At 41.0% G+C, this 26,297-nt stretch overlaps 1 protein-coding gene across 7 annotated transcripts in view; it reads right to left on the bottom strand.

Moving 5' to 3' along the window:
- Nucleotides 1–26,297, bottom strand: part of PLEKHA7 (pleckstrin homology domain containing A7) — a 340,205-nt gene that overhangs the window by 26,806 nt on the left and 287,102 nt on the right. For 4 of the 7 annotated variants that reach the window (XM_059722625.1, XM_059722626.1, XM_059722629.1 and 1 more), the window contains 8 exons: nt 23,643–24,165; nt 20,822–20,908; nt 20,296–20,415; nt 15,294–15,347; nt 7,150–7,218; nt 6,911–6,991; nt 4,008–4,157; nt 2,193–2,294 (listed from right to left, as the gene is read on the bottom strand). In XM_059722625.1, the coding sequence (XP_059578608.1) occupies nt 2,193–2,294; nt 4,008–4,157; nt 6,911–6,991; nt 7,150–7,218; nt 15,294–15,347; nt 20,296–20,415; nt 20,822–20,908; nt 23,643–24,165 (1,186 nt within the window). The remainder of the gene's footprint in view (nt 1–2,192; nt 2,295–4,007; nt 4,158–6,910; nt 6,992–7,149; nt 7,219–15,293; nt 15,348–20,295; nt 20,416–20,821; nt 20,909–23,642; nt 24,166–26,297) is intronic. The other 3 variants (XM_059722627.1, XM_059722630.1, XM_059722628.1) reach the window with 2 other exon arrangements.

Raw genomic sequence — 26,297 nt, 5'->3', positions numbered from 1 at the left:
CCAACATGCTGGAAATCCAGTGCGTTGGAACAGACTCAATTAATTGAGTCTGCTGGAGCACAGAAATTACCACGTTCCAGCAGACTTCAGCGTCACGTGTATCAGCATCCCTGCGCTGAAAAATGGTGGCGGGGTGCTTTGAACTAAGGCCCATTTGATGAGTTTTAGTTCAAAGTGCCCCACCACCATTTTTCAGTGTGGGGGACACTGATACACATGACAATCGGGCGTTTTTAATTAGCGTGCCTCGCTAATTAAAGCGTCACCTCCAGGAGCACAGGTAAAAATGCCCTTGGGGTTTAAAATGTATTTATAACATTCTATGTGTTATGTCTGTTAGATCAATGCTGTCTGTTAGTACCCTGTTAGATCAATGGTTTCTCTAATGTACCACTGGCTGCTCCTTATAGGAGATGACTGCCTTCACAATAGAGCCATTAGCTATTCAAGCAATTTTGTGCACAACTACTTATCTGTCCCCCTTTTCCACTAGCTGGTGACAGGATTATGCTATGGTAGGAAAGGACAGAAAAGTGTGAAACATGACTAAGCACAAAGCACAAATCTTCACTATGTTCAAGGGTATGGACATATGTATACATACCATGATAAAATTTACATAATTTTATATACCAAAGTAAATTAAACCAGAATGCTATCTGGCAGTCGATTCACTCAAAAGTCAGATATTAGAGTACCTCACCTTATAGGTGATGGGGGAAACAGGTGTTTGTGTCTAGTCAATGGCTCCCCCAGCATGAACAGAAACAGATGAAGCAAAGTGTGGTACAGGCAGAAGTGACAATTTTCACCTGATCTGGCCACAGAAAGCAGTCTACAGCTGTGACCAAACACAAGTGCATGGCTGCAGACAGCTTAAAAAATGGATGTTTGGGTGAAAATCTGAACCCCTCATTGCATGAGGTATCAGATAAAGACATTCCAAAACGTAGCATCTTTTGTAACTTGTGTCTGCGGAGCTCCCAGCTTGTCACTGTTTTCAAAATGGGAGAGGGAAAAAGGGAGAGGAGGGAGTTCAGTCTGGGGTGTTTTCAGCCCCCCTGGATGGTGGGGCAGTTGTACTGGAGTCCCCCACTGAGGTAGGGGGGCTCCAATTCATTCAATTCCCCCCCCCTTCTGAAAACAAGGAGCACTGGCAGAGAGCTGTGGCTGTTGCTATGGGAACCTGGCTGCAGGCTCCCAGCCCACAGCTAGATTCCCCTCCCCCCAGAGCCAACAGTGAACTTCTGTTTGGTCTGGGGTAATGTTGTAACTCAGGACACTTCATAGGAATTGTTCCGAGTAACAGTTGGGAGCGGCACTTCTGTCTGCAACCCTGGTGTAACATACACCAGCAACATGTCTCCCATTATTCTCTCTTACCTGGGGCAAAGTTGTCCCAGTTCAGAGGTTTGTCTTTTGTCCACTACATTTTTTACATTGCTGTAATGCCAGTTACATCAATATAAACATTTTGTCTGCCCCAGCCCCAAATACACAAGTGGAAATGTGACCTTTGGGAAGTATATTCTGCACAGAAACATGCCCAGTAGCAATTTGCTTGTTTTTTTACTCCATTAACAAGAAATAAACTTGAGCAAGCTCAACACTAAGTGTATTGACAGGCCAGCATTGAGGGGGGAAACGTACAGTCTTGGAAAACCTGGTGAGAGGAGTGAACAAGCATTCCAATAACTGATTTAAGACCCTGATGGCTTTCAATTACTGATGAGTTTGAAATAAAACAATAAAACAAGAAACAATCTAGCCCAATAAACCTTTCCACTAATATCCAAATGCAACAACAAGATTGACAAGAGTGAATTAATGACTGATGTTCTTAAAAACCAATAGATTTATTCACAAAGATAGATCAAAGTAAATGTAAAACTAAGACATTATGCATGATCATATATCAAGACAGTTATTAATGGCAGTGTGTAATAAAAATATTACAAAATACTGAAAAGTGAGCAGATGTGCAACATTCTAGGAAACAGTCATACACATTAAAAACAGTTATCTGTCAGCTATACTGCTACCATTTCTGCCCTTTGCTAGCCAAATGCTTGTGACACACAGAGGTAGGTGTAGCTATCCTGCACAAAAAAAGTGTCTGGAGACTTTCTCCGATAGCTTAATTGTTTGAGAGATCTTAGCACCAGTAAAATAGTACCTGAAAACAGACTCACCTGAGTAAAAAATGATCTGTTCATCTGTTCCTGTAAGGCTTGCTTCAATTGGTTCACATCCTTTTCCAATTTCAGATATTCATTCCAGGCATTTTCCATTTCCTAATGGCAAAGAGAAAGACTCGAATGCAAATCTCAAAATAACCCATAATGCTTGGAAGCACTTTGGCCTTTTATCTAGTAAAGCAGCTCACCATATTCTTAAACTTTTACATGTGTATGTTTACACTCAAGCAAAAAATATTATTCTGTTCTGAACTCAGTGGAACTTCATATGAACTTAAAGCTAATCATGAACTTTAAGCAGTGTACTGGATTAGAGCCAGAATGCTCTAGGCTGAGTCCACAATCTCCATCTAGAAAATTTAGAGCACGGGTATAAAAATCAAGTCCATGGCCCCTCCTACTACTTCCTCTTTCTGCCCACCTCTCCACCATGCTGGATACAGTGCACTCAGAATCCCCCTTTCTTCCCTCCCCCAATGCCACCCAGTCTGTGATGGTGCTGCAAGTCTCAAGCTGCATCTACACGAGTAGTAGACTGTGCAATTGTTTCTGCGCAGTCATTTAGTAACTGTATAACCAAGTACTAAATGACTGCAGTGTAACTGGTGTGACTGCACAGCAACATCTTCAGATGGTTTTTTTCTGATGCTACTGCACAGTAGCTTGTTACTACTGTGTAGTAGTATCACATCATGGTTAGTGCCTCCCAGTGATACTGCGCAGGAGCAGTGAGGTGTGGGGGAGGAGGAGGAAGGGCAAGGGAGGAGCCATGTGCTGACCAGAATGGGCACTGCATATAGCGTAGGTGTCAGAACATGCATTTCATATGGTGCCTGTTCAAGCCAGTCTAGAATTGGCACTATACAAGGTATCTACTCTTGCGTCTGTGGCATGGCAGAGTCCCAGACCAGGGGAGGGTGGGAGAGCAACACATGCAGAGTAGATCCTGGACCAGCTGGGGCAGGTGCTGCATCTGGCATGGCTCCCAGAGTGGATACCACGTAACGCAGATCCTGGAGCACAAAGCCAGTTTGGTGGCATGAGGATCTGCTCAGACCTAGAGGCAGCATCAGAGGCCAGTCAACAGGGCAGTGCAGGCCAGTTCTTTGGACACCCCTGATTTAGAGCAATATGTCCAGATGGAATGATCCAGCAGTTATTAAGGAGAAAACTCATGACCAAAGGAATCCTAACAATGACACACATTCTTATAGGCAGACAAGGTTCTTTGGGTAGATCTTTTATTAGACCAACTAAATAGTTGGAAAAAGCTACACATCTTAATTTTATGACCCTGTCCCTTCATTTTAATTCTGTACCAAAAAGAGACTGGACGAATTCTTGGAGGTAAGGTGTATCAGTAACTTCTCAGCATGGGAGTTAGGGGTATTGCCTCAGACTCAGAACTTCCTAGACCTTAAATCCTGGAGGCCTCAAGTGAAAGAGGAACAGTGAAAAAAAAAAACCCTGGTCATACCCAGGTCACTCTCCCTTTTGACATCCACTCTCTGCCACTGTGAGACATATAATACTAGGCAAGATGGACCTGTGGTCTGACCCAGTGAAAGGTGATTCTTATGTACCAACAGATATCTTGTTTAATGACAAACATTCACTAACATAGCACATAATGTGCAATGGGCCAGGCTGGAAGGGCTGCAGTTTAAGGCCGTTATTCAAAGCACAAAACTTCATTCTTTTATTTTTATCATGTCCTGTACATTAGGTTAAACCCCCGATGTGAAAACTAACTATTTTACTGTAGCTGGAACTTAATTTAATATTTCTTTGGAGGCACCATATACATACGGTTGATACTTTAGATATTTCAGCCCGAATATGAATGAGATCCTCTTGTAAAAGTCTCTGCTGGTAAGAAATTTTTTCTGTGTGTTGTGGCTGGTCTTTATACTGCTCCACCTGTCTATGTAAGACCTCTAATACAGATTCCAACTGGTCCTAAAGAAAAAGTAAAACAGCAGTAAACTAGCAACATTTGTACAAGTTTTCACTGATTTACCAATGAGAATATAAAACATTCTATCTACTTTAAGTCTTTCTTTATACCTTACTTTAAACAAGGATCAGAGATTTGCCTTTATGGGACCAAAAATAGAAACTAAACATTACAAACTTGGTAATATCTATGATAAACAAGGCTATGGCACTCTTTCTATTACAAAACCCTGTTTAAACATTCATACCTTTCCAAAACAATAGCCAAAAGGGATTAACTTTTTCAAGTATAGTCACTGTGCAATGATTCCCATTTCTGGAGAGAAAAATCCCTGTCACCACTTCTTGATATGCTCTTTTCCAAATAAGATAGAAAGGGTGCTTGTAAATGTGATAGGGGTTTGGTTCTTAGGACTGAATTCTATGCCCCCTAAATTGAAATGGTGGGTTTTTAATTGAAACCTACCATTTCAATGTAGCAGTTTCCATTACCGTTATGGTGAAAGGCCCAATCCTTTTTTTTCTTCCTCAGCAGAGCCTCCCTGTAGCCAGGAGGCAAGCTGCCAGCTGGCTGAGCAGTCCCTGAGCTGTGGAAGACCCTGGTCCTTCCCTCCAGTGGTAGCACTCTCCCAGGGCCACCACGGTGGGCTGCTAATGGGCTGGGTGCTGCCCCAGCTCAGAGGCAGCACCTAGCTTGATCCAACTCTTTCCCAACTCCGAGATGGGGCAGCACCTGGCCTGCTAGTTTCCCACCTGGGCGGCCCCAGGGGGCACTACCATCATAGAGGGAAGGACCAGGCCCTTCTGCAGCTCAGGGGCTATTTAGCCTACCGATGGCTCGCCACCTGGCCATGGGAGAAGCGGGCAGGCTCCACCAAAACAAACGATCAGGCCTCTCGCTGCTTCTGTCTTCAGCAGGCACCTACTGAAGGAAGAAGTGATGAGGTGCCTGATCCTTTTTTCCTGTGGAGCCTGCCTGTCTCTCCCATGGCTGTAGGGCAAGCTGACTAATAGCTACAATGCATCATTTCAAACTAAACTACAACAGGATGTAGTTTAGTTTGCAATGATGCAAACTCATTTAAAACCCTCAAAACTCCTGTATGTGTACTGTGTGATGCCATTAAGCCACACAGTAACATTTTCATCACATGTACAAACATCCAAAGTGTATAATTTATTATTCACTAGAATAGCTAAAGTAATCAAATAACTCATTACAACATTTTCTATGGAGCTTTAATTTAAAAAAAAAAATCTAGTTTTGGTCTATTTGCATATGAGCTCCATTGAAAACTGAAAGAGGGCAGCAGTTCCTATTCAGAAGAGACTTTTCTCAATTGTCTCTGAATTCTTCAATGCTTTGGTTTTTTGAGGGCTTTTTTGTTTGTTTTATTAAAATATGCTAAGATAAGGTTCAAAGCCAGTAACATAAAATTAGTTTTACATACAAACAAGTAAACTTAATATTTACATTTTGAATTCTGACTGGGAATGATATGGAGGCAGGAAAGGGCAGGAGAATGAAGATTCTAGCCAAAAAGCCAAAATAGTAAATGCAACTGTGGAGATCTCGAAGCCTGGATCTTCATGTAGATTTGTGCCTTTCCTCTTTGTCCTCTCCTGCCCCACAATTTTTTGTTTTATACGTATTGCTAGCACAACATGCAAGCTACAATGTATTTAAATATGTTTCTTGCTATTGTACATTTTTAATAGTGCTGTGTGTGTTAATGCTGCTTGTCTGTCTGATAAGACTTCTGAGCCTCCTACCACAGTCATGTTAAAAACAAAAAACAAGACTATTATGAAAAAGCGCATTTTCTCCAAAGAGAATAATGAAAATCTGATGCAATCTGTTTTTCTGAAAAGCTGGAGTGACATCTCCAGAGCACAAAAGCCTGGGCAGTATATATGGAGACACTGGGTTGCCCACACACCAGTGTCCTTGTTGGTTTAGTCCAAAGGAAAGGCAAGTGCCAGCATATATGGAACTGGCTTAGCTGCAGTTGCTGCTGGAGCAAAGGAGATCATCTATTTGTCTTCTAACAGGGCTCCACTCCTAGACTGGCTGCCAACCAGGGTTAAAGGTCACATTACACTTAGACTGGTCTAGTAAACAGATCAATCTAAGCCCATAACCATACAGAAGTTTGGTATGCATAGATCAGTCTAAAAATGGTGCAAGCAACCTAAAATAGACATCATCCAAGGTGTGTTTAATTGAGATCGATTCAGTTTAGACCAATGTATCAAACTTCTGTACTAGTTCAAAGAGCCCCGTCTACCTTATCATGGAGTGTACCTCACTTCCATAACCTTTTGGTGGCATTTCCTCTGCCACGGGTAAGGCTAGTAACCCCCTCTAAGGAGTTCTTCTGCCTGAAGTCATTGGCACTAGAGAGGGTCCTGGGTTATTTAACTGCCACCCAGCACTTTGCATTAACAGTACCAGCTAGCAGGTAGATCTGACTTGATCTGACCTTTACAGAAAGTCACAGCAAAATAAATGGGGATAGTTTTAAAATGCACACTGTTAGAACTTTTCAAACGCACATGCCAAATTATATTCAAAATGAAATATATCTATTCCATTCGCTAATAAAACAGGTGTTCATAATGTCCAAAAAGAATGATTAAGATACTTGCACAATATAATAATTTGGTTTCGGCTTACGGTCCAGAAGTCTGAGTAAGAAACTGGTAAAAAAATCACTACTGCTGAATTATATATAAAAACATTCAATTTAATTTACTTTATTTTCCTTAAGAGTTCTTATTTTGTCTTCCAAGTCCTGTAAAATTCTGTCCTGTTCACAGAAAACGCTTAGCTTGACCTATAACAGAAAACCAATATTTAGATTACACTGAAAATCAAGCAAATTTTCATTGAAAGACTTGAGATTTTATTTGGATAGCGATAAGTTACAGTGTAATGGAAACAGAAATGCTAAAATAACCATGATAAGATTTTGAAGTGATATTTCATACTTACATCAATATCACTTTCTGCAATCTTGACAGGTTTTGTACTTCGTTTTTTTAGTGTATCATACCCCGTCACCTAAGAACAGGTTTTAAAAATATGAGTGGCTGATGGCAAATGAAAACAGCTGTGTTTCAATAATACAGAGTTTTGTTGAATGTTCAAGGCCACCAACAGTAAAAATAAATATTAAAAGTTTTACCATTTAATAGAAGAGATTTTAGTTAAATTCTAAGTACTATAATTATATTAAACAGTAATATAATTTTCTTAACATGAACATAAAGTACTCCAGAATTATTGCAAAAAAGGTTTGTCATAAAAAAAATCTTTGCAAAGATCATAATGGTAAACTAATGTCTAATCCAAAAAAGATTATCAACTAGTTAAGAGGATATTTAATCGTTTGGCAATAGTGTAAGATTTATAAGCAAAGATAACATAGATCCTATTTGTTGTTTCATACAATATAGTGCCCCTGTTGTGCAAAAGACAAAGTACACGTGTACTCTCTCTGAAGTTAATGGGACTGTTCATGTTCTTTAAACATAAGCCTAAGTGTCTGCAGAATAGAGGCCTAGCTAACTAAAAAATATGCCTTTTATACAAGATAAGACATTTAGTCTGGGGCAGGATTCAGGAGCCAGATTACAATGTGCTTTATTTTTGCTACTGCTTTTCTTTTCTAGTATACAGCTTTTTTAATTCTAATAATCGCTAGTTCCAATATTTAACTTCTGGAAAAGAAAGAAGATAATCTTTTAAAATCAACAACAATGATCAACTATACTCTCAACTTTTGTGGTAGGCTGTTAGGACAGTAGCATAACTAGGAATGGGTGTGAGCAGGGCACCAGCCCCAGGCACCAACTTAAAGAGGCCGCAAGATTTGTGTTTACCATCACAGCCAGCCTGGTTGCTACTATACTGCCCCAGACCCCAAAACTACATGTTATAACTGAGTTAGGGTGGAGGCACAGTCATTTAGTTAACTCCCAGGCTGGACCTCACCTGTTCTATGGACAGGCAGAAGACTAAGGGTTCTAGGACTGGCAATCAATTTCTCTTCATGGTCCCTACATTCTTTTAGAAAATACAATTTAATGAAAGAACCTAATATTACTAGATTGTAGCTACTTGTAAAGCAAATAGTATCCAGTCAAAGAATTTCCTCATATTGACTTTTTGCTTCTTTCTTTCATACACACTTAATAAAGTTTAAAGAAAAGTTATGTCATTACTTATCCACTGGAATCAATTTTTTAAACTAAAACGTGACTGCTGGCATCTGTATCCCCATATATACTTTGTTTAATGACTTAACTGGGTTCTTAAGACATCACTCCATAGGTGTATTTTTCCTACAATAACAGTCATCACAGCAGATGAATCCTGGGAAGTTCATCAGATTGTCATTTACTACTATTTTAGGAAAAGCTCTTTTTACATGGGACCTCCTATTACTATTCTAGTCTTAAAATATGAGAGATTGAGATATAATTCATGTCTATGAGTCTACCTCTCTGTTTTCAAAGACGCCATGCATATTTATCAAATTAATTCATTAAAAGTTTATTTCCATCACCAAATAGAGAAACTGGTTTAAATTTGTATACAATTTTCAACATCATCTGTCCAACAATACAATTTTTACTTTGGATTTTTTTTCTTTTTAAAAATGTTAATACAAGTAATTTAGCATTATTATTTGTAAATAGTAAGTCACATTTTAAGAGTATGGAATAATTTATTTAATCATAAATATAACCACTTCCAAGTACTAAATTTGTTCATTTAGTAATCTGCAAGCTGGTAGGATGGGAAAACCTATCAAAGCACCAAAATCAACAACAACAACAAAAAATACTGTAGCTTCTTGGCTATAATTTAGAATGAATTATATAATCAAATGTAATAAGTTACCTTAACTTTAAAGCAGTGAAAATGAAAACATAATATTAAGTTCAGCATGCTTTCACATTTTCGTAATTACATAAAGGAGTGACTACTTAACACAACCATTCATTGTCAACGTATGAGAGGATGAATCCAAGCATTGAGATCAGCCATAATTTTGCATACAGCCTCAAAAAAAAAAAACCTTACAGGAAGCTCTGCTGTATATATCATGAGACACCTGTGGAAGCTAGGGTATGCAGACATTGACTGCTGTTTGGAAAAGCAATGGGATGATTACATTTCAGAGACAAGCAGTCTTACATTTATACTGGACAGTAAACCTTGTGCTGAGTTCTTTAGCACTTTGTAAACCATGTTGATCACAGGTCCATTATTTTTTATCTGTTTCAAACAAAAGTTTAGTCACAGCGTCTTATAAAAAATATGACATCCCCAAACCCCATGAACAATGACAATACAAAGGTAACAGATGTTTGGTCTATCTGTAAAGCTGGTATTTTAAGGAGAAGGTAGGTACTACAGCAGACTTGTTATTGCTTATTACCCCTTCACTGAACAAGGAGTAGTAACATGTAGAGAACTTCTGTTACTTCCTGACTGTCAGGGAACATGGAGTCACAATCTTCAATCCCTGCATTTCTACCATATCACCAATTTAAATTTAAAATAACAAAACTCTAGTATTTTAAGGGATAATTCAGTTCAAAATCTATAGCACATGCTACTTGGCAATGTCATAATATAAAAAGCAGGAGTATTATCATTACAAATATAAGATTGGAGGAATGTAAATGAGTTTTTCAACTCTCTGTAATTTGAATTTTCCAGAATCACCTCTCATGCACAAAGAATATGATGCTGAATTAACTGCATCATCCAATATTTATATTTTAAATACCACAGCAATGCACCAAGGCATTGATTAATGCTGCAATATATAACTGCTTGATACTAACATCAGAAATAGCTTCCTGGATACAATATTTTAAAAATGTCATTAAACAAAGATAGACCAATGAAGAAAGGCGATAGCACAGTAGGACAAAAAGAAAAAAGATTTCTTTGGGGTCAAATTATTACTTAAATGATGCTGTCCTGCACTTAATAATTAAGTTATCCATTTTGATATTGTCCTATAAGAACCATGAAGAAAAATGGATTGCAGGTTTGGAGACTGGGAGCCAATGGAGTGAAATGAAGACTAAGACTGGACAAGGAACTGGGGCAAAGGAAGGTAAGACTGGGATCCATGATCTCATACTATTTCTCCACAGTATCCTGGCTTCATTCAGTGCACAGAAAGGATATGCTCGATGGATAAAGCAGGGCTGTGTAACAAAGGACACTGTTGTTCCCTACCCCTTCAGGACTTGACAGATATGAGGTGAACAAAGCAAGAAATGGCAGGAAGAAAAGCATGGTCTTGTGGTTTAGGTATGGGGTTGGCAACATATGGCCTGCAGACCATAGCTAGTCCATGGAGCCACTGGATCTGGTCTGAAGGCCTAGAAGGCTTTGCCAAACTTTTGTTTCAGTTGTTGACTGCTGCCATGGAGATGTGAAATCTAACCCGTCCTCCACCACAGTTTCCAAGTGATACAGGCGAAAGCATTTAAAAAGAACTCCTCCTAAATGGTCACAAATTACATATTATTTTCTGGATTCTTAGTTTGGGAGGCAGATCTGAATAAATGCTGTGCACTCTCCACTTGAACAGAGTCCCAGGGACAGCTGTGCTCTGAATGCATCAAGTACTGTATAATATGTGCTTTAAAAGAAGTCAGGTACTACCTATCTCAAACTGGGGACTTCAATTAGGATATACTTTTCACCTTTGTTTCTATACCGTCATCTCCCATGTGCAAGGTAACACCAACAACATCATTTTACAGGGTGACTATCTATTTTCCAACTTCCATGTCTATCACTTAACAAACCAAATTATTTTAGATGAGTGCAGTGAAGGGTGCAACACATTACTACTCCTTGGGACTTAAAGCCATTGTACAACATCACTGTGAGCTAGGATGACCATACATCCCAGGTTGGTTGGGACAGTCCCAGATTTCACAGGCTGTCCTGGCCAGTTGGTGAAAATTGAAACAGAAGTCCCAGAGTTGGCCATCTAACATGAACCCTTCTTTCTCTATTAACTGTACTGTGCATGAGCGTGGCGCAGCAGAACCAGCCTTAGGGAAAATGGTGCCCTAGATGAACTAGTACTTTGCACCTCTGCACTTCCTAGCAATCCCATTGGTGCCCCTTCCCTAAGTCAGCAGCACTACTGCAGACAGAGGCAGGCAGCCAGGGCATGGGATGCAGTCCGGCAAGAAGGCAGAGTGGCATGGTGCACCAGGCAGGTGGCTGGGAAGGCACTGCTGCAGCTGTGCAGGAGCAAAGCAGGTAGACTGGAACAGGTGCCACACTGCCACACTTGCCCAGCCTGGTTCCATCAGGAGAGCAGTGGCTGGAGGCAAGGGATGGTCTGGAAACTGCTCCAGTTTGCCTGCCTTGCTCCCACATAGCAGCAGTGCCTGGTGCACCATGCCACTCCACCTTCACTTGAAACACAGTGTCTCGGATTTCCTTAAAAATAATATGGTCACCATCCTGTGAGCAAATTAAGAATGAAGGACAAAGAGTGGGAGGTAATTCCTGCCATTAGGGCATCCAAGGAGGCCTTACTAGAGGTTTTGGGATGGGGGAAGATACAGGGAGGCTGTGGGGGAGAAGGTGGAGAAGAAGAGGCTGCGAGGGTGGGGGGAAGCAGAGGCTGTGGAGGGGTGAGGAGACAGGAAGCAGGGGCTAAGGTATAGGGAGGCTAGAAGCAGGGCTCAAGTCCCCTGCCTGTCCCCCACGACCCACCTGCGCCCCACCGCTACTTTCCTCGCTGCAGCAGTTGGGGGATGGAATTTCAAACAACCCTCTAATAATTAGATCTATGTGTGGAAAATTATAACAGATTTAGAAAGTTTCCATGTATAGAATCTAATTATTAGGGGGGTCATTTTGGATTTTGGTAAATACAATATTTCACGGATATTAATCTTCACAACATTCCTGTGAACGTAGCTAGTGCTCTTTATCCCTTCTTACACAAATGGGAAATCCAGATACAGACAGATAAGATACTAATTGGTAAAAAGTATCAACCAAGTTTAAGGTGCCCAACCTGAAATGCCTACAACTCTATTCTTCAGAAAATGTAGTGGTTTCAGTTATTTATGTTTCAAACATGGCTCCCCCTGACTTGCAAGTATTCGGCATTTCTGCAAAGCTGGCCTCACCCACTCAAACTGGATATTAGGAAATGAGGATCACATGATTCATGACAAAGAAAGGAAGCTTTGGTTTAAGCGATTTATTCAATATCACACAGGAACTCTGGTGGAGATGGGGACAGAATCCAGTGCTCCAGGGCAGCATTCCAATAAGATCATCCTTTCTCTTTCTGCAATACCCTCCTCATTCATACTTTTGAACTTCTGCAAAAAGTATATCAGGGTTCCTTCCTTCTTTATACAGCCCAGACTCTTTCACAGAGCCGGTCTATTCTATGAGGAAGGGGTCTCATGGAAAAAAAAAATTGTGTGCGATTGTGTAATTAAAGACTATGCCATAATGCATATTTACTGAATTAAGGCTGCAAGGTTACTTTAAATTTGACAAGAGACTTGAACACTGCAACCTCAAAGTTATTTTATCATAGAAAATTTACACATCAAAACCTTAAACAAAGCCAGACTAAATCCTACTGCTGAGTCCCCCTTCCCTCCCCCATTTGGTTCATCTGGAAACGTATTGTTTGTCTTTTCAACTAATACATCACCTGGGTACAGATCCTTAGATTGATAAGCACAGACCTCTATCATTTGAGATAATGAAGTAAATGATAGCAGGAGTAGGTGATACTCCTAAATGTAGACCAGTCATTAGCAGGGGGATGAGACATGGCTTGTCAGTAGATTTCTGTTGGCAGTAAGGGAATGTAGAGATTTGAGGTTTCCTGAGCTCAATTCAAAGTTCTGGAGGGGAGTGTATTTTATCAGTTACAGAATATTCTGTTGCTACATCCCAACCAGGTCCCAGTTCCCCGTTCTTATTCTGTTCTTCTTCTACCTGAGCCTGGCTCTGTCATAACTCTCCACTCGGCAATAATATTGTTACAAGATTTTTTTTTTATTGGGGAAAATGATGCATTTTTTCCAAAGTGTCTTGCTGAAAAATAGCCGAACCCTTTAACCTAACGAACTTTAAAAAATACCTGCTTGAATGGTTGGTTTGGAAAGTTATAAACAACTAAATAAGTTTTAAAATGGGGATCACTGACCAATCTTAACTACAGGTAGTGCTACAAGCTTCACCTCACATAACATGATGGGAGAGTGTTCATCAGCAGTTTACACTGAGCTTCTCATACTGGCTGCCCACATGCAGCTCCCACTGACACGCAAGAAACCATCTACACACAAACAATGGGGGTAATTAGGCTTCAGATTTTATTCTATTTTCAGACTTATTTATAGTTTATATACAGTGGGCATGTCTACACATTCATTAATGTGCAATAGTTACTGCACATTTAGTTTAGTACTTGCTTAATGAAGTACTAACTAAATGTGCAGTAACTACAGTTACGGTGCGGTAGCATGTTAGTATGGTTTTTGCCCAGCATCCTACTGCTCAGTGTTATTCGGTTCCTGCACATGAAGTATCTTGTGTAGACATGCTCAGTGAGAAGTACTTCATGCCAAAGAGCCTCTAAGCTGCTGTGCTGAGCAGAATGGTTACAGATGTCTTTTGAAATGGATTTGCTAAAACCTGGCTTTCAGATATCTAATTGTGTTTTCAATTACCTGCGCTGCAAGGTGGATGTCTATTTTATTTTAGACACAGATTTTAATAGCTAGGGTTATAATGTTTCAGTGAACATCTGGAATATATGTAACATAATATCAGCAATTTGACACAAACAAAAATTTGAGATCTCTCTTGGGGAAGATATGTCAATTAATTCAACTCACCACTGGATGCCACTATTGCTTGACACAAATGTTAGTGCAGTATTTCACTGGCAATGAAAAACTTGATTTTAAGAGAAGGAAGGACCTATAAAATATTTTTGTATAGGCTGAACCTGGAAATGTTGACCAAATAAAATACTAGGTATGAGGATACTCCACAAAAATAGATACTCAAGAATTAAAATGAGCCTTCCACAGCGTAAAACATTTTTAACAGAAATGAAAAAAAAAATTTCTTACATTGTTAAGGATGTGAATGCAAACTCTAAGCAGCATGAGTAAGATCTGGACCTATTTTTCAGATTCACACTGTTCTTCACTGTACTAGTGTAGGACATTTCTGACCAACAAACTGTTCAGTCATGTCATGAAATGGTTAGGAAAGCATCTCTTTACTTTTAAATGAACCATCAAGAATAATCTAGGGAAGCAGCCAACAGGTTCTGCTTGGAGCTCTGTCTAATCTTTGGTAGTGAGTTACTTATTTATTTGATTTATATGCCACCCTATCTAAAAAAGGTTCATGGATGCTTACAATAAAGCTCACAAGGTATTTATACTTCATTCATTATGGCAGAAAAGCAGATAAGTGGTTGGCATTCTGCTACATTTCATGGGATGAATAGCTTGAAGAAGACAACTATAGTTTTGGATCTACCAAAATGCAAGTAAAGCACCACCACATTAATAATATGTATGCAACAGAAGGTTTCCAAATATTCAACACACAACCCCCTAGAAATAAAACCATGATAAATGTGTTTAGAATGTCAATATTATAGCAAAAGGTACCTGTTTTCTGATAATAATAAAGGGAAAAACAGGTTAAATACATTTTGTCTTTTAACTCCAAAGACTCAGCTTTAAACTTATTACTACCATAATGCTATAATAGGGAAATATTTTCAATTCATTTTGCTGTTTTTTTAAACCTTCAAAATAGAATTTGTTACTTGGCTCTGTTTTCAAGTTAAACTACAAAGAAATTTAATGCAATAAGCAAATTTTCTAATTGTACAATTTCATTTTATAATCAGTTCTCTCAAAACGCTTTCAATTCCAGCAATATTCAAAGTATATCAAAGGAGAATTCAACATTCTAGATTCTCAATAGGAAAGGGTTGTGAATGTGGCAGCTAGAAAGAACACATGCAGAAGACTGATGGTATGAAAAATACCAGAAATATTATTCCTATAAATATGCCCTACCTTTAGATCCAGATATTCCAAATCTTTCTTCAGCTGGAGGTAGGTATCATCAGCCTTCATTTAAGCATACAGGGGAAAAAAAACAAAAACAAAAAAAACAATGCTATGTATTCTAATCCTTACTTCTCAAATACTGGAAACTTTGCGTTAAGTGAATATATAAGTGAGAAAGAAAAGTAGCAAGTAGGAGAGACAGAATAAGCACATCTGCCTCACCAGCACTTTGCTGCTTATAGTTAAATATAAAATGACAAAGTGTGTTCACAGAGAGCTTTACTACCTCTTATCTACTCTCCAAACAGAGAAATCTGACATTTCCCACCCCTCCTTATATAATATGCAGAGCTAAAAAAACCCCACAGGTATGGCTTAAATGATTTTCTTAGGCATGACACAAAGTATTTAGCCAATACTGTATTTACTCACATTCCACCTGTACCTTTCCCTCAAAATCAGCCCTTCAAAATTAGGGTGCATATCTTAAGCAGGGAAAATGATTTTCTGAGCTGTAATGGAGGAATGGAAGCACAGATGGTAGCTGTAACGCCTGCTCTACTTCTCTCCCTGCTGGCCCCAGAGGCGAGGGACAGAAGTTACACAAAACGCAGTTTAAGTGATCAAAAACTGGTTTAAACCTGTAACAGAACAGAAGTTCAGTGCATTTAAACCACTTTCAAAATGGCCAAGACCAGTTTAAGATAAACCTGGCTGGATGTAGTATCAGGCTTAACTCACAGAATGATAGAAAAATAGGGCTGGAAGGCACCTCTGGGGGTTATCTAGTCCAACACCTTTCTCAAACCAGGACCATCCTCAACTACATGATTCCAGCCAGCACTTTGTCAAGCTGGGACTTAAAAACCTCCAAGGATGGAGATTCCAGCACTGCTCTAAGCAACCTGTTCCAGTGCTTCAGCACCCTCCTAGTGAGAAAGTTTTTCCTAAATATAACACTCACACACACTTAGGTTGCATATGGCCAAGTGTGTACTTTTGGTTGGTTGGTTGGTGGGGGGTGGGGGTGTGGGGGTGTGTGTGTGTGTGTGTGTTTTTATGAGGGCAAGATGGCCCCTGTTGTTCTGGCTAAGTGCTCTGCACATGGAAATTTGAGGTCTTGCATTTGTGCAAAATATGTAAAATCGTCTGGCCTGATTGGCCAGGGGGAGCAAAGACTTTTCAGACAGACTGGTTAAGAGAGACTGGAGTGTGGCACTCCCCGACTGGACAGGGCCAGGGGGATGTTATCTGGGGGGATACAAGGTGAGTGAGGCTGGTTTGGGGAGGTGGAGAAGTTGCTAGCGGCTGCTGAAGAGTAAAGTCTCCTCCAAGGGAGAAGGAATTTGTAGATAGCAAAAGAGGAAACTCAGGTGGGGGGAGGAGAATTGTCCCAGTGTCTGGGAACTCCCCCCCTCCCCCCCTTTTCTGAGGTTTTAAGGGATTAATACCAGAGAGGAGGATATTGGTTCCTTGGGTTGGCTGGCTGGCTAGGTATTAGGCCTGGCAGTTTTAAACAGGGTTGAAATCTGGGCATTTCTAATCCTGCTACCTTTGGGCCGGGGTTGCGGTTTGCAACTTTCTACTCCCAGTGGAGCTGAGTGACCCAAACTACCTGCAGCCCAGGCCCAGAGCATAGGCCTGGCTTTTCCCCTTTGTTTCTTTTGATGGTCCTTTGCTTCAGTCAGGCTCTGTGATTGGGTCAGATGTAGCCAGTAATCAACCTGGCTGGCTCCCTTTTGAGTTTGTCCTGCAGTTTTCATTTCAGCAAGCCATCTTATCCTACCCAGAAGTTTTGGGAGTGCATGCTGGCTGGAGCCATAGTCACCCCCTTCACACACACACACACACACACACACACACGAAGATCGGCACTCTACCATTTCTCCAGGAGTAGCAGAGCTCCTTGCAACACAGAAGTACCTAAGGGGACAGGGGAAGTTAAGCCCCCACTGCAGGCTCCAATCCCCCCCTCCCGCCCCCGTGCCAGGCAGCACCCAGCTGGGGGTCTGGTGCCAGGCCAGGTGGGTGCGTTTTCCCCCCTCACTACCTCCTCAGGCAGCTTGGAGGTCGAGCAAGTGAGCGTGGTTGAGGGACTCAAGCCTGGCTCCCAGCTCCAGGTGAGCAGGAGGAGTAAAGTCCCCACTGCAGGCTTCCCCCTTGCGCTCAGTAGAACTCAGCTAGGAGTCCAGTGCCAGGCCAGAGGGGGTGGGTTTTCCACCCTCCACCCTTTAGGCTGGCTGATGGTGGCAGGGGCAATGTACGTAGGTGACATCATGGGGGGGGGGGGGCACAGAGGGGCAAATACCCCTTCCAGTTTTTTGCACTGACAGCAGCGTGTGGGGCATGGGGCTAGAGCCTGGAAGGATGCGGTCAGCTCAGCTTCCCCATGGCTTGCAGCATAAGCTTAGTGGGGCCAGGCTCTTCCAGCTTTGGTACTGGGCCGGCTGGAAATGGTGCCTTCTGCGAGAGCGTGGCAGCTTCGCTCTGCCCCCACCTTCAGCCCTACAAAAGAGATGGCTGGGGACAGCTTGGGTTCTGGCTCCACATCCACAGAAGAGGAGGAAAGCCCTATGTGAGGTCCTCTTGTGCCCGCCTCAGCCCCCACCCACCTTCCAGCAAGCTCCTGGTGTAGGTGACAAAACAAACTAGGGACAAGGGAGGAGATATGGCTGCTTTTCAGAGGTGGGTGGCAGGAGGCTCCCAGAGACTACCTGGTGGTTCCCCAATGAGCAAACTTACGCAACCCCAGGCACTGAAGCCAGCAGTGGTTGCAGCTGGGAGAGACCAAGACGTTTGGGTTTGAACTTTGCAGCTTCAGGCTTACCCAGGTAAACAAGTGAGCCCCCCCAGCCACCCCTGCTCCAGCTACTGTCAGCTCTGTCACGTTCATTAGTGCCAGACTTCTTCATTTATTTGATTACTTTCCTTCCCTCCCTCACATCCCTCACACCCTTCTCCAGTGCTTGCCCTGTACCCCCAGCCTCCATCTCTGAGTCAGTCCCAGTCACTGCTACCTTGCAGCTTGGCAATGCTCCTCGAGTGCCAGCTCCAATGTGCCTAAGTGTTTGCATGGGGACGGGGGGCAGAGGAGGTTGCCATGGCCGGGCTGGGCTGGGCTGGGCAGGGAGGGTGTGGAAGGAGATAGTCCAGAGGGCTGGGAGAGAAACAGCAGCTACTGCCCCAGCTAGTTTGGTGTCTGAGAAGGGGTGTGGCTGGGGGACTCAAGCCCAGCTCCCAGCTCCAGGAGGTAGAGGAAGTAAAGCCCCCACTATGGGCTTCCCTCCCTTGTGACCCAGCTGGGGGTCAGTGCCGGGCCGGGGGTTGTGTTCCCTCCCATACCCTTAACTCTAATACTATGTCTGTACACTGTAGCTTTTGCTGATGCTGCAGTGTTCTCAGCCTCTGTGGTTAGGACTAAGACAGGACTCTGGAAACATATTTTCATCATCATTCTGCCTTGCCAAAATAAGACACACGTTTTATTTGTGGGGCATGTGGCATGCAAGAAAATATGGCATATTCAAAGTTGGATACTTTATGGAAAAAACGTTAACTCATGGGTTGACAACCTAAATTATATGCCCCTCTGACAAAATACTTTTGCCTAAACTGAGGTCAATCAGGTATCAAAATGAACTTTTTCACTACATAATAAATGTTTTTGGTGCAATTTCCCCCCATGTTTTGAATGTGCTTTCCTTCATTTAAGAGTCAGAAAATAAGCCATGACTAATATTAAATAAATGTTCATTTTGAGAGCAAGCTTAACTTTTCCTGTTTTTGTGTTCAATTTTAATACCTATTTCTTTCTATTAAGTAGATGTTGCCAGTGTTGTCTTAATATTATGTATAGTCATAATACTCTTGATATGCTTTTACTGTAGTTACCTGAGGAAAAGCACATAGAGCCACGACAGAATATATCATTTGTCATTTACAACACAAGTATTTTCAACAAATGATAAAGCAAACTATAACTAGTGCAAATATTTTGTTAATTGCCCAAAATATTGGGAACTTTTTTGTTAACACAATCATTTGGGATTCTGGACTCATTAAATTGCATAAAGAAAACCAAACTATTCTGTTTTCAAGTTGAGTCCAACTCTTGAGCCAGTGAAAATGGTCATTTGAAAAAAAAATTCTTCTAACAAATCAATACATAATACTGATGCTTCTTAACAAACATTTGCTTAACATTACTCTGGCATTCAACACAGACTGCAACAGAGAAAGGGATCACCTTAATGTATTAGCTGAAAACTCTAGAGTCCCTAGTTTTGAACAGAAAGGATACCCACAGGTACAGCCCAGTCCATTTTACTGCAACTGTTTTGTAGGTGGAGTAAGTGAGGAGGAATGGTTAAACTTAAAGAATTTAGAAACGTTTTTAGGGTTTTAAAAACAGTGAAGGCTTTAAAACAGAGCCACTATGTTTTGTTTCCAGTTGCCTAGATGGTTACACTTCTGAGAATGTTACAAATCTAACAGCTGATCGAGAGGTATTATAACTGCATTTCTGTCCCATCTCCAATTTATAAGCTTTGCAGTGGTACCATTCTTGACCTATGATGTCTACTATTAATGACTAACAAAACAAAAGGAAAAACAAACTTACGAACTATTCTTCAGTTACAAAACTGACACAGTCATGACCTACCATGAATATTTGAGCATGCTAAAAATAGTCAAATAGCAAAAAGAATTGTTTTGCTTCAATCAGAGTAAATAATCTAACCCACTTTTCAGGGGCAGCATTCTCAGAAGTACTATCAAAGCAAAATAATATTGAAAAGCTTGGAAACCAAATGCAATAGCACCCCACAGCTTAAAATGCTTACCATTTACAGCAAGTACAATAGCAAAGAAAAAAACCACAAATGATTCAGGAATCATAAAATACCAAAGAATGGGCAAGAAAGCACAGACTCAAGCATGTCACTAATGAAGCATTTGCAGAGTCACAAAATGTCATATAGCACAGATGAGCCAATCAGCAGCTGACCTGATAGGTGGAATTAGTTGGCAAGTGCTGCAGTAATTGGGCGACTGTGTAATTTCGTATACTAGCCAACTTAGCCTGATGTCTCCTTAATCGAATGAGAAGCAATGTTAGCTCTTCAGGCTGCAGGTATTTAGACACATTGTAAAGAGGAAATTAGCAGTCTTCAGGAAGAGTCACTGTAATTACATTCTTCACCTCAGCGCCCAGAAAGCATTTACTTGACATGACAATTATTCCATTAACTCTGCATTTGGTCAAACAAACAGCAAAAGATGAGGTTTTCCCAGGAAACTGTATTTTAGTAATAAGACAAGAACGTCAGAGACAATGCCTGCTCCTGCCCACACTGTTTCCATCAGCAAAATTCCCACTGACTGTACTGGGAGCTAAGTTTGGGTTTGGTTCACACTGAAGCTTAAGTTCAAATTACTGGGGTTTCAAATCACAATTCATGAAAAAATAAGATGATTCAGGAACTAGAAAGGTTAAAGTGAGGGGAAAGAAAATGAATAACATTTCAACTTACCGACTTGCCGTGTAAACTGGGAGCACTTACAGTGTGGGTCATATAGCCCATAGCAGGCATGGATCGTCTATCAATATGTGCAGAACTCTGTAACGAGTGAAGAAGCCAGTCAAAATTGTGCATCTTGCCTCAGGTAGGAATTATGTTCCTTCAGTTACTGTACTTGACTGGCATTTGGGAGGTTTGGCTTATATACAGGGATTATTTGACAGTCTTCCAGTCAGATTTTGAAAAGTGTCTAACTCAGTGCAAGCTTTGACAATTATGAGGAATACAGATCCTATTATGATAAATAAAGACTATAAATAAACCACCAAGGGTTTAGGAACTGACATACCAGATCAAACCTGGATGTATCTATACGTGCAATTAAGTTGTAGTTCACGCCATTTTTATTGCTCCTAGGTGCTGGGTTTACATGTGCACCCAGGACCACAGCATATTGAACTGGGTTGGAGCAGCCCCGGCTGGCAAGAGGGTTCCAGAGGGGTCAGCCTGCCAGCCTGGGGCTGTTCCCACCTGGCTCAATGTGCTGCAGAGGGGCTGGCTGGGGCATGAGGATGCCCCAGTGTGGGGCTAGCTGGCAGGGCAGCTTCCACACCGAACATGGGGGCTGCCCATGTTCAGTTAGCCCCTGATGCCATGCCAGCTAGCCCCACACTGAAGCACCCTCGTGCCCCAGCCAGCCCTGACAATATCTACATGCGCATTGTGGTGCACTAAATAGCACCGCTGCAGGATAGTCCATCAGTCCTAACTTGTGTCTACAAATACTAACTTATGACAGAGTTAATTAGTTTCCTGTGGTCAAACAGGGCCACGTGTAGATACTTAGACTTTACTGTGGAGTAATTAGGCAATTCTTTGGCAAACATCTAATGTAGATGCGCCTCCTGTGAACATATTTAGTACATCTCTCAAGCAGTGACCAGTATGATATACTATAGAGAAAGGTACAAAACATTTTCACTTTGCCCGCCTTTCACTTTGATTAGCTGCCTTTCACTTGGTACTGCTTTCACTTTGATTAGCTCTTGGGAGTGCTCTGCTCTGTCCTTCTCAGAGACCTAAAATGGTGGCCAGGGAGTGAGACCAGTTAGCAAATGTTTCTTGAAAACTTGGACTGGAATCTCTGCTCAAAGGGCCCAAAAAGAGAGGGACTAACTAGCAAACCACAGCTTCCTTCTGAAGGAAGAGCTTCAGAGAAAGTATTTAACTTTCTCAGTTTGAGTTGATAAGGAGCATGTTGCCTGGGGTCACATCTATATTTGAGGCAGTGGTGACATGTAGAAGGTGCACATGCATTGCTGGTGCACCCCCTTTCAGGCTGTGCTCCCTGTTTAGCCGGCAGGCACTCCAGTGACCCTCCGTGAGCACCGGCTGGGGAGCAGAGCGCCAGCAAAAGCCATGCCGCTTTTTGGTGAGTGAGATCGCCACCCCCCAAACTCAAGAGGCACCAGTCACCCACGATTCAAGGCGGAATGGGTGCCTAGACATGAGTGCATATGCACGGTAATTACAGCACATCAGAGAAGACTCAATTAATCAAGTCTGCTGGAGCATGGTAATTACCATACTCCAGCCAGCCTCTGTCTCCTGTATCAGTGTCCACGCACTTCAAAACGGTGATATCGAATGAGTTTTAGTTTAAGTGCCCTCACTGTCATTTTGAAGAGCAGGGATGCAGATACATGAGACACTGCAGTGCTTTAATTAGAGCAGCTCTCAAAGCCACCCTAATAAAAGCATCACCCCCAACCCCCCAAGAATGTGTAAAAGTGCCCCAAAAGTCCCTGTCATTAAGCTGCATCCAAGTTTCACCTTAGGTACAGATTTTGAACCCTGCAGATTTAGCGGCTGCCATGTTGCTGGTGCCTTTTCATGTGGGTGAGAGAGATCTAGCCTAAACAAACTTATCATGCAAAGGGCTTACTTTTGTTTTAGCCAACAGACAATAACGATGTGAACTAATAGGTCACTAAGTACCAAAGCTAATTGCACTAGCAATGTGTGCAGAAGAGGTGGATGCTGCAAGGGTTCCATCCTGGGTAAGAAAATGTTGGTTGGGTAAGTCTGCCTTAAACCAATGCCCTTAGTATTCGGGTGTGAGGTCATTTAGGTGACAGGCACTCCTAGTCACAAAAATTTGATGTTAAAGGCCTTGGGCAAATATGCACCTAGAGTAGAACCTAGGCAGACAAAGAATAATTTCCTTGTTACTCTAGATGTGCTAGCTTGAATTTTTTCTACAAACATATATATTAATGTTAGAGGAGAGAACTAATGGATAATTTGTTTCACCAAAAAATAAACTTGTATTTATCTGTTTAATAAGTAGGAAATATCATTGAAATGTAAATGGAAAAGATATATAAGAAACATTATTTAAAGTAATATATCATTTCCCCATTAATCTACTATGAGAACATCCAGTACATATGTGAGGGCAGATACCCATGTCCTATTTATTGTATGCATATATAAACATCTGTATTAAAGAAATATTACCGCATTTTAAAATAAGACATTCCATTAAAGCTGCAGAGTAAGAACATACCGAATTGACTTGGTCTGCCTTTCTAGAACCACCCAATTATTCTTTGCAAAACAACAAAAATTAATAAATCTGAGATGAAAGGAAGAAAATATGGCTCCGGAGCAAAAAATATTGTACATTATTGTGTTTACTTTTAGTGCTTGTATGATACTCTATTGCCAGGGTTAGGAGTACAGATAAAATGCCTACACTAGTTAGATAAATTAAGGTTTGAATTTTTAATATGATGTACATTGTAATTTAAGTTATATAAGATATATATACCTTCACAGCATGATTATGGATCTTCCTTGGTGAGCCGGGAAAAGGAATGTCTACAGTCTGTCTCTCATCAGACGGTTTAACTGTAACCCTTTCTGCAGGAGTATGTGGTCTCCTTAGTGGAAAATTTTTTGGTGGTCCTGGTGGAGGAATATCTGATGGAGATGGAGGGACAGAAATTGATCGTGGAACATCTAGGGAACTTTTTGATTTACTGCGGTCAGCAAAGTCTGAAGAACCTCCATAAATTGGGGCAGTAGGACTGCCATGTTTAAACTGCTGTCTCTGTTGCCACTCATATAGCTGCCATACAGTACCATCCTTGTTAGCTTTCCTCTCCTCCTGGGACATCTTCAAGTGGCTAACCCGGTCCTGGGCATATTTGTAGTCACTTGGCAAATCACGATTTGGTGGAGGAGAGCTCCCTGAAGGCTGCCTGGTATTCTTTGGCAAGGTATGATAATTTTCAGGAAAGGACACAGATTGACTGGGACCTTGACGAGTAAGAGTCTGATCAGAAGCATGACTGTATGGGGAAAAAAATGATACTGCTTTAAAGAAATGAGCATTTATCAAGAGAACTGGTCAAAGGAAACATATTCCTCTTTCTAATTCACTTTACCTAAGGATCCTTTTAGTAGTGATTATGTAACTATGCAAAGAAAAGGAAGGTGCTCTTGAAGCCTGCCCCACATGAACAAATTCACTACTCACACATTAAGATTGTGACAGTCTGGTAAGGATTTTATTTCTGACAAATATTTGAGAACTACAACTATTTCATTCTTTGATTCATTTTTTTTAGTAGCTTGGCCTCAGTACAACAGAACTAGCACCAAAGGAATATGGTACTTTACCTCTCTATTTAGAGCAACTAGAAAGTAAAGAGTGCAAAGAATGGAGTTAGAATTGTGTTCATTATTAACAGCCAATACTTTAATATTCAGTTTTGTTTTATTTTTTGTTAACAAGTACCCTGCTCTCCACTAGGTGGTATAATCTGCTGCCTGACAATAGTGACATTTATTCATTTACAAAAAAAAATTGTATCTGAAAAATCAGAGTGCAAGAAGAAAACTAATCATATAGAATGAGCAGCTGTTAATTGGAACATTTAGGTGGAACATAGATAATTTATTATCAGTTCCTCTAAATACGATCACTTGTGCAGATTGTTTTAGTCCTTAGGAGTTACTTGTTATACCTTGTCTTTTTTATCCAAAACAGCAAAGGGAGCTTACAAGGGAACACACGTAGTTTCCCTATGAAAAAACCATGCCATTTCCTGACTTGAGTATAATGCCTACAAAATCACTTAAACTGCAGAAATTAAGTTATATACCTGCCAGCAGATTTAACATGTGGCTGGCAGCAAGAGCTGTTTTGATACATTAGGTACATTTAGCTCCCCTTCCAGCTTCAAAGTATTTGATTTCATGAAGGCTTTCACAGCCTGTAACACAAAAAACATATTCGCCTAAGTTTCGATTCTATATTTAGCTATCTGCTTTTTGTCCTTTTAGTTACTTGATACACTTGAGTCTAGTGATTCAATGTCTGCAGTTAGTACCACTACTTATTCGGCAAGGTCTTCTGCAGAGTAAGTTTAAAAACCCACCATCATTACCCACTTTGCCTGATCTACTTTCAATAAAGAGAAAGAGACTTGGTAGTATGGGAAAGAAAAGAAAGCAAGAGATTGAACAAAGTATTTTTTTGAAGCTCCCAAGATATATAGCAGGGACTAAAAAAAAAAAAAAAAAGGTGGGGAGGGGAAGAGAGAGAGGAAGACAAAGTAGATACCAGTAACTGTTGATCTTCAAGAGTTGGTTCTGTATAATTGTACCTGGAACTTCAGAACTGCCTTAAAAATCTATGCTCATTTCAGAAGCATATGAATTCTCACAAAAAATCGATATCATTGCCCCATGCTAATGGACTACACATCCCAATCATCTGTTTCTCTTCTCCAACCAGAGTCCTCCATCTTTACATGTACTCCACAGTTGGGTGGGGGGAAAAGGGACCGTTTTAAACAGGAATCCATAGTGTTAAAAACATTCTCTCAGGAGCCATTCTAATTAAATTGTTTGCAGCATCTTGTGTATTCAGTGTACTACACTTCAAAATGGTGGAGGGGGCGCTTTAACTAAAGCTCGTTCAATAAGCTTTAGTTAAAGCACTCCCTCTGTCAGTTTGAAATGCGGTGACACGGAATACACGAGATGCCCAAGCTGCTGGAGCATTCTAATTGGAACACTCCAGCAGACTTGATTAATCGAGTCTGCTTAATCTGCTTGATCAAGCAGACTCGATTAATTGAGTCTGCTCCGACGTGTTCTAATTAGAACGCATTGGAGCAGGTGTTGGGCACATGTATAGCTGCCCCCACTTTTACATAGAACTCTGTAGTAGAAGGGAAGCTAGACAGCAAGTACAAAAGTGATTGTCAATGACCAACAGTTACTAGTTAGGTAACCTCTTTTGACACTGGTGTGCTCTGTGCATTTCTGCTAACAGACCATTAGGAAACACTGTTCTACCAGGTGAGTTGAGGGGAGCTTTAAATGGGGACTACACCATTTTCAACTGGGCACTGGAGCATAATGTTAGTCCAGAAAAAGGTGTAAGGTAAAACTATATACCCAACTCCAAGTT

This window comes from Alligator mississippiensis, chromosome 2, assembly GCF_030867095.1.
Source record: "Alligator mississippiensis isolate rAllMis1 chromosome 2, rAllMis1, whole genome shotgun sequence".
Taxonomy (NCBI): Eukaryota; Metazoa; Chordata; order Crocodylia; family Alligatoridae; genus Alligator; species Alligator mississippiensis.
This window is presented reverse-complemented; position numbering and strand designations above follow the sequence as displayed.